The sequence below is a fragment of the Rhinolophus ferrumequinum genome, chromosome 16 (genome assembly GCF_004115265.2).
Source record: "Rhinolophus ferrumequinum isolate MPI-CBG mRhiFer1 chromosome 16, mRhiFer1_v1.p, whole genome shotgun sequence".
In the NCBI taxonomy this organism is placed as follows: domain Eukaryota; kingdom Metazoa; phylum Chordata; class Mammalia; order Chiroptera; family Rhinolophidae; genus Rhinolophus; species Rhinolophus ferrumequinum.
The window spans coordinates 51,012,748-51,029,265 of NC_046299.1; the positions used below are offsets into that span (position 1 = coordinate 51,012,748).

General features: G+C 39.8%; 1 protein-coding gene across 12 annotated transcripts in view; it reads right to left on the reverse strand.

Annotated features, from left to right (window-relative positions):
• Window positions 1-16,518, reverse strand: part of USP54 (ubiquitin specific peptidase 54) — a 117,954-nt gene that overhangs the window by 32,410 nt on the left and 69,026 nt on the right. For 11 of the 12 annotated variants that reach the window (XM_033129891.1, XM_033129890.1, XM_033129888.1 and 8 more), the window contains 6 exons: window positions 5,395-5,529; window positions 3,723-3,836; window positions 3,499-3,581; window positions 2,962-3,067; window positions 2,703-2,849; window positions 750-899 (listed from right to left, as the gene is read on the reverse strand). In XM_033129891.1, coding sequence (XP_032985782.1) covers window positions 750-899; window positions 2,703-2,849; window positions 2,962-3,067; window positions 3,499-3,581; window positions 3,723-3,836; window positions 5,395-5,529 — 735 coding nt within the window. The remainder of the gene's footprint in view (window positions 1-749; window positions 900-2,702; window positions 2,850-2,961; window positions 3,068-3,498; window positions 3,582-3,722; window positions 3,837-5,394; window positions 5,530-16,518) is intronic. The other variant, XM_033129892.1, reaches the window with a different exon arrangement.

Here is a 16,518-nt window from a genome sequence, read left to right on the forward strand (position 1 = left end):
ATCCCCAAAGCTCAAAGGATTTATACATTGCCCAAAATTACAACAACGAAAAAGAGGTGAAGCAAAAGAGAATTAGGGAATTTGACAAAGACTTCTATTTGTGGAAGATGGTGCTTAAGGTCCGTGGACTGGTGTAGATTGTCGCCTAAGCAATCTCACAGTTGTTAACCAAATCACAAGAGGCTTCCTAACTCATGCAGATCACCTAATCTACTTCATCCACAGACTCAGTGGTTTAGACAACACCAAGTTTCCAGCTTTAAGTATCATTATCATAGCCCTATTTTCTCTACATGACCTCAAAAACATGTTCATCTGTGATAGGGCACTTCAGAGAATAACGTATAGCAGTCCGGTAACAAAGCATTACCCACTAATAATTCTAAGATTTGGAATTCTGAACTTCATACTAACCTTATAACCTAATTTGAGGCATTAGGCTGTTGTCACTCAAATCAACCAATTGACACATTTAAAAAAAAAACCACTTTGTCAACTATAAACATAGAATTGACCTGAATGTCTTGAGAGGGCACTCAGAGAAAAATAATAGAAGATATATTCTTCCTATCCTTGAGGAACTTGCCATCTCCTGGGGAAGATTAGATTGACACTTTCATAAATTCAACAGATAGGCAGGCAGACATTAAAATTATGAAAATGAAATACTAAAGACAAGTAATTATCCTTAGTGTTTTTTTTTTTGTTGCAGTCCCCAAACACTTCAAGAAGGGCTGGAATATTCCTACCTCTTTGACATGAGCATCATCAAAATACATCCACTTGCGGATCTTTGTTTGGAAGAAGAATGTAGAATAATGTTTGCCATAGTAGCAGATCATTCCTACTAAGTACAGTTCAGACTGCTTGGCTCGGTCATCTGTCACTCTGAAAAACAGCTGTGGGGAAAGAAGAGAAAGGAAAGAATAGTGACATGCTCAACTCTCTCACATCATCTGTCAGCACATGCCATCATGTCTTAAGGTACTAACTTGCTTCTCTACCCTTCAATCTGAGATTTTTTTGCTAGTCCATATTAATCATCAGAAATGCACCTAAAAAGGCAAAATGTAGGGAAAAGCAAGACAGTAGCTAGTAAACTGGTAAGGTGCTGATGTTTCCTCATGCCTTTCAGTATTTTCTTGCTGGGGCCTATTATAAGAGGAGCCAGGAGAGTTGGAACACCAAACCCAAACCAAACCGACACACTCTCAAGTTACAAAAGCTATTTATCAGCTGGCACTACAAATATAAATTTCCTGCTGAGACCCTAAAAAGGGGTAAGAAAGACTTTAGGAGGAGCAATATCACCATGCTGGTTGCCAGCATTTCAATTCCTAGATGTCCAGCACTGTCCTAGGTGCTAAGAGAAATAAAAAATTAAAAAATAATACTAATAATAAAAATTAAAGAAAATGATTCTTGCCTTGAGGAAGTTATTTGGTTGAGTAAAACAAGTAGAAAGGAAATCACAGAGTTTCTGCTTCTTCTCTGGAACTGAAGGAAAACCCTAGCTGTACCCACACTAGGGCATGGAGCTGACAAGATAAACACCCCGTGTCTGAAATCTGTTTCCTTGACTATTTTCCTGAATAGATGCACAGAAAACCACTAACCCACTAAACTCGCTTCCAAGCTACTTCATTACCTTCTCAACATACACTGGTTCCTCGCTGAATTTCGTATTCTAGGACTCAGGTCACCCACTTTCACCTCCTTCACTTCCCAAAGCAGCTCTAGTCAGGACTGCTCACTTCTTTGACCTTACTGCTCCCATGGTTGAACACACTCCCTACTCTACACGGGATACTAACTCTATAAATTGGTTTTCACCAGTAGCTACGCTCTGCCCATCCTGTCTTTCAAGGATAAAGTCATCCCATTTCTTACGGAAAGCCTCTGCTGCCTGCCCAGAGGAGGTGTGTGAGCATTACCTGCGTTCACCGGTATGTGCGCCCATACACAGCAGCGCCCCTTTATCCACAGGGGGTACATTCCCAGATCCCTGATGGGTGCCTAAAACTGCAGACCGTACCACACCCTTTATACGCTATGTATTTTGCTATACATATATGCCTCTGATAAAGTTTAATTTATAAATTAGGCACAGCAAGAGATTAACAATAACTAATCATAAACTAGAACAATTATAACAAAATACGGTAATAAAAGTTACGTGACTGTGGTCTGTCTCTCTCTCTCTCTCAAATCTTACTGTACTGTACTCACCCTTCTTGTGATGACGCGAGATGATACCACGCCTTTGTGAGAAGATGAAGGGAGGTGAGTGACGCAGGCATTGTCACGTAACGTTAAGCTACTGTAAGGGTTACTTGAACACAAGCATCGCGATACTGTGACAGTCTGATAACTGAGATGGCTACTAGGTGACTAGTGGGTGACTAGTGTACACAGTGTGGATACGCTGAGCAAAGGGATGATTCATGTCCCAGGTAGGAAGGAGTGAAAACGACGTGCAATTTAAAACATGAATTGTTTATTTTGGGAATTTTCCATTTAATATTTCCACACCATGGTTGACCGTGGGTAACTGAAACCATGGAGTGAAACTGTGGAGAAGTGGGGACTACTATACACAAGTATATTTGTCCAGAACTCCATAATATCTGTCCACCTTTGTGTTCAGTGTTCACACGCTGAGCAAGACTAAGACGCAAGAACTCCAAGTCAGAGACACTCACATCGCCCAACTTGAGGCAGGTCCCCAGGCTGTGAATGACATCTTCTGCCAAATCTGAGTGGTCCGAGTCCCAAACCAGTCCGATTGTGATAATCTGGGGTGCATTCATCAACACACGGCGAATCCGAATCCTCTCCCCACAGTTGCTCTGAAAGACATACAAAAGGCTAGTTTGCCATGTTTCCCACGGGTTCTGCCTCAATTCCAGTAATCCCAGGGCTGCCCTCCCCACTGCAAACTCCACCCCTGACGTCACTCACCGGACAGTTCCGCAGATCCCCCATGGTACTGGCATTCTGTAGCAGCTCACCAAACATGCTCGGTGAGGGCTTTTCGCGTCTTTCCAACATACAAATAGCCTGATTGCTTCAAGAGGGAGAATAGAAGGGGGATGACGATGCGAGTTACACAGCGTTATAGCTAACTCAAATAAATCATTCATGCAAACTCCTAATTCACATGTCAGAATTTTTTCCCTCTGCCTACTGTACCAAAGCCCCCTGTCCTGACCAGCCTCGGTATCCCACAGACACAGCGAGTGCCTCTGCCTGCCCTAAAATCCAGTGCTCATAGCATCCCCATTCCTCCTCCCACTTTGCTGGCCGAAACTGAGCCTAAGAAGAGGGGAGGGATGGGAGAGGAAAGAAGGAGGACAAAGTTTATTTTAAAATTACTGTTCTAAGATCCTACAATAAAGCAAACTCAAAAATAAGGACAGAAGCTATTTGGATGCCTTCAGTTAACACCCAATCAACTGAAGGAGCACCGAAGGGCACAGAAAACCCTGTAAGACTCACCAGAGGGAAGTGGTGGAGATGTAATGCACCATCTGGATAAAGGGCAGCGGATCAGAAGTGGCGCCACAGCTAGTACATACACACTGGGCCCGGGGAGAGAAAAAGCAAAACCAAGCAGCCACAGTCATTGAGTGTTTTGGCACCCATTCAACACCCCACATCCCAGGATAAAGGGTTCTTGGAGAAAAGGTCTAAGAAGTGATGGGGATAGAAATCAGGTTCACCTGCTCGAACAACGTCATTGCAAACTTCTGGTGGGAGATGCAGTGTTGGGCAGTACATATATCCTCTTTGGTCTCATCAGCAATGTGGAAGTGAATTCTCATCAGCAGGTTTTCCTAACAGGGAAAGAACAAAAACGTGTATCAAGAATACTTAACAGATACATGGACAAATTGCAATCTAGGAGAATAGCAATCCTCCTAGAAGGTAAAAATACCGCTGAATTTTTTTTTTTTTTTACCTCTTTAATTTGAAATAACTATAAATTCTCAGGAAGTTTCAAAAACATTGTACAGGAGGTCCATGTACCCTTCACCCAGTAACGTCTTGCATAACTATAGTATAATATCCAAAGCAGGAAATGGACATCAGCATAATCCAGAGTTTATTCAGGTTTTACAAGTTTTACCTATATACTCATTTGTGTTTGTGTGTACCTCCATACAATTTTATCACATGTAACCACCACCACAATCAAGATATAAAACTATTGCATCGCCACAAGGCCCTCCCACGCTATTCCTTTATAGTTTTACCCCTCCAATTCCAACCCTAACCCCTGGAAACCACTAATCTGTTCTCCAATCTCTATAATTTTGTTATTTCAAGAATGTCATATAAATGGGATCATATAACATATAACCCTTCTGATATTGTGTTTTTACTCAGCACAATTCCTTTTAGATCTATTCAAGTTGCTGCCTAAATCAAGAGTTCACTCCTTTTTAGTGTTGCATAGTATTCCATAGTATGGACGTAGCACAGCTTGTTTCATCATTTACCCATTAAAGGTATTTAGGTTCTTTCCAGTTTGGGGCTATTATGAATAAAGCTTCTATGAATATTCACATACAGGTTTTTGTATGAACATAAATTTTGATTTCTCTGGGTTACAGGTCTAGGAATGAAACTGCTGAATCATATGGTAGTTTGTAGGTTTAGTTTTTAAAGAAACTGGCAAACTTTTCCAAAGTAACTTTACCATTTTTACAATCCCACCAGTCATATATTAGTGATCCCGTTTCTCAGGAGTATCTCTGATTTTGGCCTACATCTTACCCTGCAATGGGATGTGTATCACTCTCGGATTTTTTTTAATGGATGCACAGAGAGAGAGCCTTTTGAAGGTTGATAGACAGAACCCAGAGTTCAGACAAGTTAGAGTCTCCCCTAAAAGTCACTGTGAGAAACCTAGGTATCTAAACAGCACATTATACTTGTGCTAGGAACTCAGTTCTCTGTTTAATTATCTTTAATGATGCAGGAGTTCTCACCGTGTGGTCCCAAAACCCATACATCAGTATAAACATCACCCGGGAACTTGTCAGAGGTAGATATTCTTGGGTCCCACTCCAGACCCACTGAATCAGAAATTCAAGGGGTAGGGCCCAGCCATATTTTAATGAGCTCTGTCTCCTTTGAAGGTGAGAGCCACTATTTCATGCAATGGCAAGCACAAAACTACCCTAGGCCTGAAGGATAAAGAATATACCTTCTAGGCAATTCACACAATGTATTAGCAGAGATACCCTAGAGCTCTGAGAAACTAGGGAAATTCCTAATTCTAACTGTAGAGACCAGGGGCACAGAAAATAACCACAGTGGAGTAGCCAGTCCCCCTCCACCATCCACAGCCCCACCCGCTATCAAAGAGAGCCGGAGGTCAGCACTTACAAAGCACTCTGCGGCGTCATCCATGATTCCCAGCTGGAAACGCTGTTCATCCTGGAAAGTCTTTGCCAAAGCACTGCGGAGAGTGTCAGATGGAAGCACTTTTTCACTACTACATTGAAACTGGTTAAAGATTCCCTGTAGAGAAGAGGTTAGACGAGAGGAAAAACACAAGGCTGTTATTAAGCTTCTACACATCTCGGTCTGTCGTGCTAGCATCAATATGCTCATAGCTACGGAACCAAATGGACTCCCTACTAGTTGATATGCTTGCAGTTAGTAATAAGAAAGTAAAAAATGAAGAGTCAGAATAAAGGGCATGATCCTGTTCTAATAAGAATGAGAATCACTGGCTCTTCTATTTGAGTGTGATACCATCGAGGTCACATTGGGAGAGACCATTGTCATGAGTTAATGTAAAGCAGTCACCTCATTTCCTCTGACATAGATAGAGGTCTGTAGTAAATAAGGATAGAGTACACGTAAATGGAGTGGTATATTATTCTATGAAAATTGGCCCTCCTCTTTTAAATTGTTTACCTAATATAAAATTACCCTAAGTACAAAGAATAGTATAACACCCACATGTCTAACACCGAGAAATAAATATTACATCATTTTTACTTGCAATCTACAGGTAAAGCTAAAGCCCAATGTAAGACCACCCACTCTCTATCAGCCACTCACTATCATAAGCTTGTTGCATAACCTTTTGTTTTTAATATTTTTACATATATACATAAACATAAACACTGCGTATTATTTAGGGATATATATACTCACATACCTTTGTGTGTATTTTTTTGTTTATGTACAAAATACCACAATGAATTTTACTTTTAAAAAAATTCAGCATTGTTTTTGAGCTCTACCCATAATGACGCGCACACAAACACACACACACACACACACACACACACACACACACACACAAGTGGCACCTTAGAAGCTTATCTATGGCCTGTTATTACAATGAAGACACAGGAGCACCACCTTGCTGCATTCTTCCAAGACCAAGCTGAGGTAAAAAGGGAACATGCAAAGCAGTTCCTAAGATATCTAAGAAAACGTGAGGGTAAAATCCGCCTGCCAGTGATTAAACTCTTACGCTTTATGGGAAAGTACCTGGATAAACAGGAGAGGAACACAGGCTATCTGGAACACCAGCTTGCATATTGTAAGAAATTAGAAAAGCCCAGCAGAAAGACACATTTAAAAGCCTGCTCAAGTGTCACATAGACACTTGACACCTGAAGGAACATGGCAAGTCTTCCCACTGCAGTAGGTCACAAAGCCGGCTTCTTAAGACTCATGTTCTCCATTTGAGAGAAGACTGCTTCCTTCTGATACAGTGTCCTATTCCTCGTTGTTGTGCACACAAATAAATCTGTTTTTGCATTAAAAATATACACAAACACCTGGTTTATCCTTTTTCCCTGCTGTATAGTATTTCATCAAGTGACTATGCCACATCTATTCATCCATTTCTTTATTGAGAGACATTTTGGCAGTCTCCAATTTTTTGCTATTATAAAGACGCTATGCCAACTTATACTTCCACCAGTGCATGAATATAAATAAATTACCCCTATCCTTGTCGACTATTAATAAAATCAGACTGGTTAATTTTAATCCATCTAACTACGTTTAGTTTTTCTAGGTCTTCTGTATTACTGTAGCAAATATCTTATTCCAGTCTTCTGGTGTCTTTTATGTGCCGCAGCAGTTTTTTATTTTGGTGCAATTAAATGTATCTGTCTTCTCCATCTTTACCTACATTTGAAACAATGACGAATGTGATGTCCAGAGAATGGAAACAGAGTGGCAACAAGCGGCACCTGGCGTGAGGCGTCCTTCTCAAGTGGTGCAGGCCTTTCCCACAGAGACTAGAATGTGCTCCTTGACAGCACATGGCCCAGATTCTCAGAGCCACCCAGATAAACAACTCACTCAACAGTGAGGTACGGAGCAGTACGCCAAAGAAGGGAACTCGCTTGAAATTCTTGTTCGTAATTTCCTCATATACAAAAATCCCACAGTTATTTTTCAGACTTACTAATGAGACCAGATATGAGACCACTTTGTAAACCTACCAATGTGATCTAAGAAGAGGAGGCCCACCAACCTAGAATGGCCTATTCTTGGTCCTCACCTTATTTCACCCACCAGCACCTCAGTCACTCATTCCCTTCAGGATTTTATCCAAATATTACCTTTTCGTAATAGTATTTCCTGATAACCCTATCTAAATTTGCAAACTCCACCCCCTCTTCCCAAACCTCCCACCCTTTTCTGGTTTATTTTTCCCTGTGGCACTTCTTACCATCTGTCATAACATGTATTTTCCTTACTTACTGTCTGACTACATTCTCTAGAAGTTAAGTATGGGGACAGAAATTTTTGTCTGTTAATTCCCTGCTATACTCCCAGTGCCTTGAAAGGCACTGGCATACAGAGGACAACCAATAACTAGTTTTAAATAAATAAAGGAATAAATGACAAATCAATCAATCAATCAATCATGTCATATGCGGAGATTTTACTAAGGGAAAATGTCATTAAGTCCCCCCTCGCTTTTTTTTTTTTTTTTAATTTATTTTTAATTTATTGGGGTGACAATTGTTAGTAGAATTACATAGATTTCAGTTGTGCAATTCTGTATCACATCATCCATAAATCACACTGTGTGTTCACCACCCAGAGTCAGCTCCCCTTCCATCACCGTACCCCCCTCGCTTTTTTAAGCAGATAAAGAATTACCTAGAAAAGGTGAAGCTTTTTCTTAAGGTAATATAACTGGTTAGTGCAAAATGGGAGTAAACCTTGTTCTGCTCATTTCAAGTTGGAACTGTCTTCCTCATTCTACTCTCTTACGAGCTTCGTTTCTCCTCATGCAAGTTGAACATCCATCCCTGCAACAGCAACTCAAGAATAATTGATTGTGTAACCTGCTATTGTTTCCCTGCAAATGATGCTATATGATGTGGAGGAAGCAGTATCAGCAATACATATTCAGTATTATTTAATAAGCTGGGAGCTGGGAGGGAACTCTATTATAATTACTCCAAGTTATTTTGGATTAACCTAGACAATTTCCACAAGTCCATTGTAAGATCACTTGAAGCACAATTTGTTGCTGGAAGGGGAAGAATGTCTACTGTGACCTCTGACACTAGACCAAAAGGGTAGGTCTAGGCCCATAATTAAAACTCCCAGAGGGAAACTGGCTATCTGCCAAGTGACCTACGGGATGTTGGTACTTGGGGGAATATGGAGAAACAAGGGAAAACAAAGGTGGGAAAAGGATCAGTGACTGCTTCTACAAATAAATGGTGTCTGACCACCTGATTTGCTGAAAGAAAGTCACCTCAGCTTGGCAAAAGTTAGTAGTAACCACTTTCGTGTCCCCACCGCTGCTCTTCTTCATTGTTAATAATCGTAAGGCATTATTGCTGAGAAGGCTCTGTCTCCAGAGCAAGGAATGGGTGAGATCTGGTTCTTTGTTCAGAGTCCAAAAGTAGTTCCAAAACAAACCAACAGGAAATTTGTTGCAGGATAGTTCTGTACAAATATGACATTTGCAAACTATAGCCCCCGCTTTAGTCTTTCCCAACTGTGTTTTCTCAAGAAGCCCTAATACTATTCTAAGGCATCAACATTTCATAATGAATTAACTTCTCTCCCGTACATAGCATGAGTTATGTTACCATTCCAGACAGAATTAAGAAAACAGTCACTCAAATCACTTTCTGTGTTCTGTGGCTCCGATGACCCTGTTTGAGAAAGGACAGGACTCCAACGAAAGATGGCACAAAGGAACAACTAAGAAAGAGCATGGACTCCGGAACCTGACTATCTAGGTTCAAAACCCCAGCCCTGTCATATACCATCTATACGACCTTCCACAAGTTACTTTACTTCTCTAGGCTTTCGTGTCCTCTTTTAAGAGGATTAATAATAGCATTTACCTCCTCAGGCTATTTAAGGATTAAATAAGTTTTCTACCTACCTATCTATCTCTTAGACTAATGCCTGGCAGTACAAGTGCTATCTGGTTGTTGTTGCTGTTGTTATTTATTATTATTATATTTGGGAGTCATTTTAGGTTACTAAGGAGCCTGTCTGCCACTGACCAATGCTGAAAAGTGGGCCTTCAGTCAGAAATGCTTCTCCCTTGAGCTACCTCAGTGAGGACCAAACTCTCTTCTGTTGCTCCTATTCAAGAGAGGCAGATCTCCCGTGACCTAGATAAGAAGGGTTTCGGCACGGAAAGGGAAAGACCTAAAGTGAGAGCTCTGCCTGCACCCACAGTGGATATCCAACAACAGAGCTGGCTCCTGCGTTCAGTGGCATCCACATTGCCATGCTAGACTCTTCTGTCACTTCTTAATTACAGGCATCTTTCTCCATACACACTAAATTCTGAAGGCATCAGAATAGCCTCTGCCTGCATCTTCTTTATTTTCTTATTTTAATTACTGTTACCAGTCTTGCTCAGCTATTGTGAGGAAGACGCAAGTGCATCAGGGATGAAGCAGCCTGAGCCCACCCAGCATGCATCTGTGCAGCCACAGCTCTGGAAGAAGCTGTAGCACAAAGCCCCTCTGTTAGGGCAGCACACTAACCCCTGTGTGTCCCTCTCACATGAGCACAGGGCTGGAACGGGCCTCCTCCTGTTCCCTTTTTCACCCTCCTCCCACCTTTCCCAGAGGGAGATCCTGTTCACACCAAAGAAAGCCAAGAACATTTAGTTCAGCAGTAAGAACAGGTGGTAGCACCAATAAGGAACAAAAACTGGTATTCTTCCAATTGCTGAGTTCAATGGCAGGGAGGGAGAAAGGGCAGGAAGAACCAAAACCCAGGAATTTTCCCCTGGGGCGTCCCTGATGGTTTCATTTCAATAAACAGAGAAAACCCACCTTTGCGGTTTCTCCGGCAAGGTCTTCTTCACAGGTCTTCCTTTTCTCTCTCAGGAAAAGGCAAATTACTTTTTGTCTGTTAACTATTTTCTTGGATGCAGTGCAAAAGCAACAAGATTTTAATGACCCAAAGCAGGTGCTTCCCCACCCATCTCTCTTGGATCAAGAAGCGAACAATTCTAGCCACAAGAGCACATAACCATTTGGATTAGCAAAAACCATGTGAATAAGAGAGATGTACCATAAAGACAGAAAGTCTTTGTGCTTTGGCATCTACGAATGCAGCTGTTGCTTAAGTTTTGTGGGTTTTTTCCCCCACCTACAACACAGATTTTTTTATCTTTAGGCAGGGAACAGTTGTTTATTTCTCTCCTAGGATTCCCCAGCCTTGAGTCTAAAAGTCATGAGTAGAGAAGATGGGGGTCAAGGAACAGCAGGGCTGTCACTAAATCTGATGCTTTATGGGCCCGAGGTGTTTGGGAAGTGCCCTCGTCAGCAGTCTAACTCATCCCTGAGAGGTGTCAGCAATACCTTCTGAAAGGCATGACATACTTTGTGCACTGCTATATTCAGTTCCTAGGGCTTCTCTTCTTGATCTGGCCTTCCCAATCTCTCATTGTGGCTTTCGTACTTTGTCATTTTCTCCACACCTCCTGGAAAATCGTAGACCTAAATAAATCCTAAACCTAAATGTAACCAATTGAGCCTGTTTGTAAACACAGCCCTTTGAAAAGAAGATAAAGGAGCTAATCCTAATGACTCCTGAAAAGAGAACTGTTTTATGTGTTCAAAGAATGTTGAACATTCTCTTCAAGAGGGGAAAAAATATGTAACTGTTTACCATTTTGGCACTCAAAACAGTGTTGGATTTTTTTAACATTTATTGCGGAAATTTTCAAACATACATAAGAGTAGACAAAATAGCACAATCAACTCCTATGCACCTATCATCCATCTTCAAAATTTATCAACCAGTGGCCAACCTCATTTCATATACACTAACCACCCACTTACCCACTCCCACATCATTCTGAAGCAAATGCCAGATCTTATTCATCTGTAAATATTTCAGGATATTCCTCTAAAAACTAAGAACTCTTTTTTAAAAAGAACATAACCATAATATCATTACAACATCCAGAAAACGGGAATGATAATTCCTTACTATCATCAAATGGCCAACCAGTTTAATAGAAACTCTAGCTCCAACTGTGGGGAAAGCAGAGAATAGCTGGCTAGTTTCTCCCTTGGGATTCTTTAACGTTATGTGCACAAATATTTACCTTCTGGACTTCCTGATTAGAAAATTAGCCAAATATCCTCTATCAACCCCTTTAAATTCAGTTGTCAATGTCGTATTTCCCCATGCGTTTTGGGGTGTTTTTTTTTTTTTGCAGTTCATAACCCAATACTTTGAACTTGCAGTGGTGAAGTTAAAGGTCATCATAAACTACCTAGCACACTCATTCCTGCTGCCTATAAAAAACAGACAGATACCCACATACACAGGTAGAGAGAAACAGAGACTTCGAGACACAGAACAGAGATATACATACGCAGAAACAGGCCAAATTCACGAGAGAATGGTATTGCTTTTAGTGGGAAATCATGAACTAATGCAGAGATTTTATAAAATACAACAATCAATTTGCTAATTTTTGCCAAGATCAAAAATACAAGACCTTATATTAAGTAGGAGCAAAAGTAATTGTGGTTTTTGCACTTTTTTTTTAAACCTTTTAAACTGCAATTACTTTTGCTCCAACCTAATAGATTACCAGCAGTAGTCAAATCAAATTTTGAGGATCAATACCATAACCACTTAACTCAACAGGGAAATGAAAAGGGGGGCCATTCTGGACATACCCAAATATTTTTAAATTATATAAGTTTCAGGTTCTGCCATAAACTCTGGAAAGGAAAGAATCATGATGATCTACTTTATTTTTCCTTGCAGTCATACCCTTCTATTTGAATACCATGTAAAATTCTGAACTCCAAATTTTCAAAAGGATAAGGGACTCAGATTTATATTATCCAAGTTATAGCAGTGGTTAAATCAGTTGAAAATATTTAGGTACAGCCTACTAGGACTTGAAGACTAAGAAAGCTTAACCAAAAGACCACATAAATATGCACGTATCCAATAGGAAAGCAAACAGGAAGTTCAGATCAAGTAGATGCTATGTGCTTTAGACGTAAGGGCATAACTTCCTTATGTGTGGGCTGTTTATTACTACCTAAAATTTCCAGGGAACATACTAGAAATCTCATTTCTTGATTTAAATAGTGAGTCCAGGATAATGGGTTTACTATTCTCTGATACTGGCCGGGACTACAGAACAATGAAGAACCTTCCATTCCTAACATCTGGGGGGAAAAAGGACTGGACTGCTAATGAATGATGAGTAATTTCATGAATGTCGAGTAATTTTTTATACAACTTTACTCCTTGTACATATGCTTCAGTACCCAACAGAGGAATAGCTACATAGAATACGCTCAAAAAAAATGAGGGATTTGTTCCCTAAACTCTCAAATTTCCCTGCTGTTCTGGCCAACAGCAGAACAGACTTCCCTGACCCTTCAGAACAGCCTTACTGCGCTATAGATCTAGACTTACATTCCCAGACACCTTATATACAAAAACCTAGTTCCTCCCCACCTACCCCACCACCACCACTACCATACCCTCGCGTTTATGCCTTATACTAGCATTCTTAAAAGAAAAATCACTATTTGAGAAGATTTATTGAATTTAGTCAATCAATGCAGCATTCTTCTTTGCCTATAACAAAAAACACTCTGTCCTACATCCTGGCACTGCAAAGCCTCCAGTACAATCCCTGGAAGGAGAACAAAATCTCTGTGGCATACTAAGTACAGAGGACGGATTTCCTCCCCTGGACAGAGATAAATAAATAAGCCAACACCAAAGTAAAGTCATACCCTGGGGGCTGGGGGTGTAAGAGTAGATTCAATATGAATAATAAATAAGAGCTTTAGGCTATGGGGCATGACAACAGTTTAGGTCAGGAAAAACCTTTTAGTAACACTAGATGGAAATAGATTTGAGGGTTTAGAAGGGACAGGATAATTACATAGTACACAAATTTCTTCTATTTGCTAACTCAGAGTTGAAAAGCATTGTAGTTCAAAGTAAGCAGAAAGACACACTGACACAAATTCTTTTAATGAAAGCCATCATTTATAATTCCCATGCAAGATTTTGAGGCTGAAATTACTTTAGGGACTTAGTATCAAGTAACACAGAAAAATAAAAAAACAGTACATGTTTGCAAGACCAAAAGAAATGGATTATCCTAAGTATTGTGTACAAACCACCAAAACGTAATTGTAGGGGTGGCCAGTTAGCTCAGTTGGTTAGAGCGTGGTGCTGGTAGCACCAAGGTTGCCGGTCCGATCCCCACATGGGCCACTGTGAGCTGTGCCCTCCTCAAAAAAAAAAACAACAAGCAATTGTAAGCACTGGATTATACTATGGTATCTTGTGAAAACCACAAAGCACAGAAATATTGACAGAGATAGAGCAGAAGAAAAAAACAAAACCATTAAACAATGGCATGAACCAAAAGGTGTTCCCATAATGCCAACAGTAAATGCATTTTAAGGGTTGGTTCAAGGTAAAGTAAACAACTGGAGAAAAAGCAGGGATACATATCTTCAGCCAGACTTGGAAGGGCAAATCCTTCATCCAAACATCAGATTAAGGGAAAGTTGTCTAGCTTTTGATTCATCTAGGAACACGTTCGTGTTTCTTTTTGTCCTTAATAGTGGGTTCTAGAGCTAAACAACTATGCTCCAACATAAAGAATTTAGGCTATAGAATTCGCAAGTTTTTAAAAGAGTACTTCAAATTCAGGAATTTTGGAGTTTCCTGTTTTGAAGAAAAAAAAGCTATGAAATATGAAATTTACATATCAAACTTAGCATTAAAGAATGCAAACAGATCATGAAGTACCAGCAGAAAGGAATTCTTATTGGCCTCACCAAACATGCTCTAATTTTTAAATAGGAGGCAGAGAAAAAAAATACACAGAATTACACCCACTGAGAAAAAATGTACGGAATTATACCCACATTGGGATACCCCAAAATTAACATGTAGCTTAACCACAGGATACCCGATAACTCCTCTGCTGACAGTATCCCAGGCTTTCACTCCTCCTCCAGCAGACCTTTCCCACCATCAACTCCCTCACCCCTCCCACACACACACCTCATCCTTCCCTTACTAAATGAGGCAGGAAGGCCTCGACTAAAATCACATGTGAGGCCAAAAGTCACAATATGAAAATCTCTATTAAATAGGACAAGAGTAAGAGAGCACAAAAGATAAAAAGCAAAAGGCAAGTACCCAAAAACATCCGTAACTAAAATCCAAGAACTACTAAAAGAATATATGAACCCACAAAAGTGACAGCCCAGGCCCTGTGAGGAACCAAGAGGGAAGAAAGGCTGAGCCACCTTCCCCACACTCGTTCAGCCAGGCCACTAAAACACTGTAGAGTCAAACAATCATGGATTTACACAGAGATAGTATTTTTAAAACTTCATGAAGAAGGTAAGTTTCTGAAGTGGAATTCTAAAAAGTGGATGTGATTTGGTTTAAAAGGGATGTGTTATTGTTTTGTTTATTGTTATGCTATTGTTTTGGGTGCCAAGGGATCCGGGCACAGTGAATGACAACTGTAATGCCTCAGAGGTAGCCACAGTAAGTGCACCATAGCCGAAATGGAGAGTGCCTGGGGAAGGAAACCTAGCTGAAAAAGAAATTAGTTTTTCAAATGTCTGTAATCATGCACTGTTAAATGAGCCACTTAAAGGTTTTAAGAAGGGAATAACATCAAAATAGCACTACAGAGTCTTCTTAGGTTAGAACGAATAAAATAGGAAGATACTAAAGATAGAGAAGCAATTTAGGGGTCTGGGGAAAAAAGTATTCTTTTTACTAAACCAGTGAGTAAAAAGACTTATTACTAGAAATATCATAGACCAGAGAGGGAGCATAAAGAGAAATGACAACCTCTGCGGCGGAATTCAGGCAATTTTCGGTTTTTCTCTCTATACTTTAGTGTGCTTTCTAGAATGACTGCAGTACTGTCTTATATTTATAATAAAAATCATTCAAATAAAGAACAAACATGATATATATATATATGCATATATATGCATATATATATATATATATATATCTCCAAAGAATAATAAATAAACACCCATGTGCCCAACACCCAATTTCAGAATTGGAAAAATTCACAATGTGTCTGACTCCCCAATTGATCCTCCCCCTCCACTTTCCAGAGGTAACCACTATCATGAAATTTTGTGAAAAAAATTCCCATTTTCTCTACCGTTTTATCACATGTATATATCTCTAACCAATATATTTAGTTTTGCCTGTTTTTTATTTGTATATAAATGGAATCACAGTTTATGTCGTCTTCTGGGACTTGCTTTTTTCATTCAATGTAATGTTTATATGATTAATCCAAGTTGATATATATAGCTGCAGGTTATTCATTTTCACTACTACATAGTATTGTACTCTGGGAATAAACCATAATGTTTTAATCCATTTTATTATAGTTGGGGTGGGTTGTTTCCATTTTTCTGTAATCACAAAAACCACTACTTTGAACATTCTCAAATGTATCTTTTGGTATGTATGTATTCCTATGTACAAGGAAGTTTTCCACAGCATGAATCTAGTAGTGGGATTACGGAGTGACAGAGTATATGCTAGTTCAGTTTTCCTGGACAAATGTAATGACAAACTGTTTTCCCTAAGAAGTGGCATCAATCTACATTCCAACTAGCAATGTATGTAAATTCTCATTATTCTACCTTTTAGGTAACAGTTCTACCTGATTTTTAAATGTCTACTAATCTGAAGGGTATGGTTTAATTTACATTTCTTAGATTACTAAAGAGGGTAAGCATCTTTCACATGCTTAAAGGTCCTTTGGGCTTCCTATTCTGAGAAATGCCTGTTTATGTCTTTTGCCCATTTTCCTGTCGACACATTTATCTTTTACTTACTCTTTACAGGAATTCTCTGAAGTTCTACCAATCCTTTGTTGGTTATATATATTTTAGATATTTTCTCCCAGCGTGTAGCCTTTCTCCCAGCGTGTAGCCTTTACTCTCTTTATGAAATCATCTAATGAACAGAAGTTCTTGAATT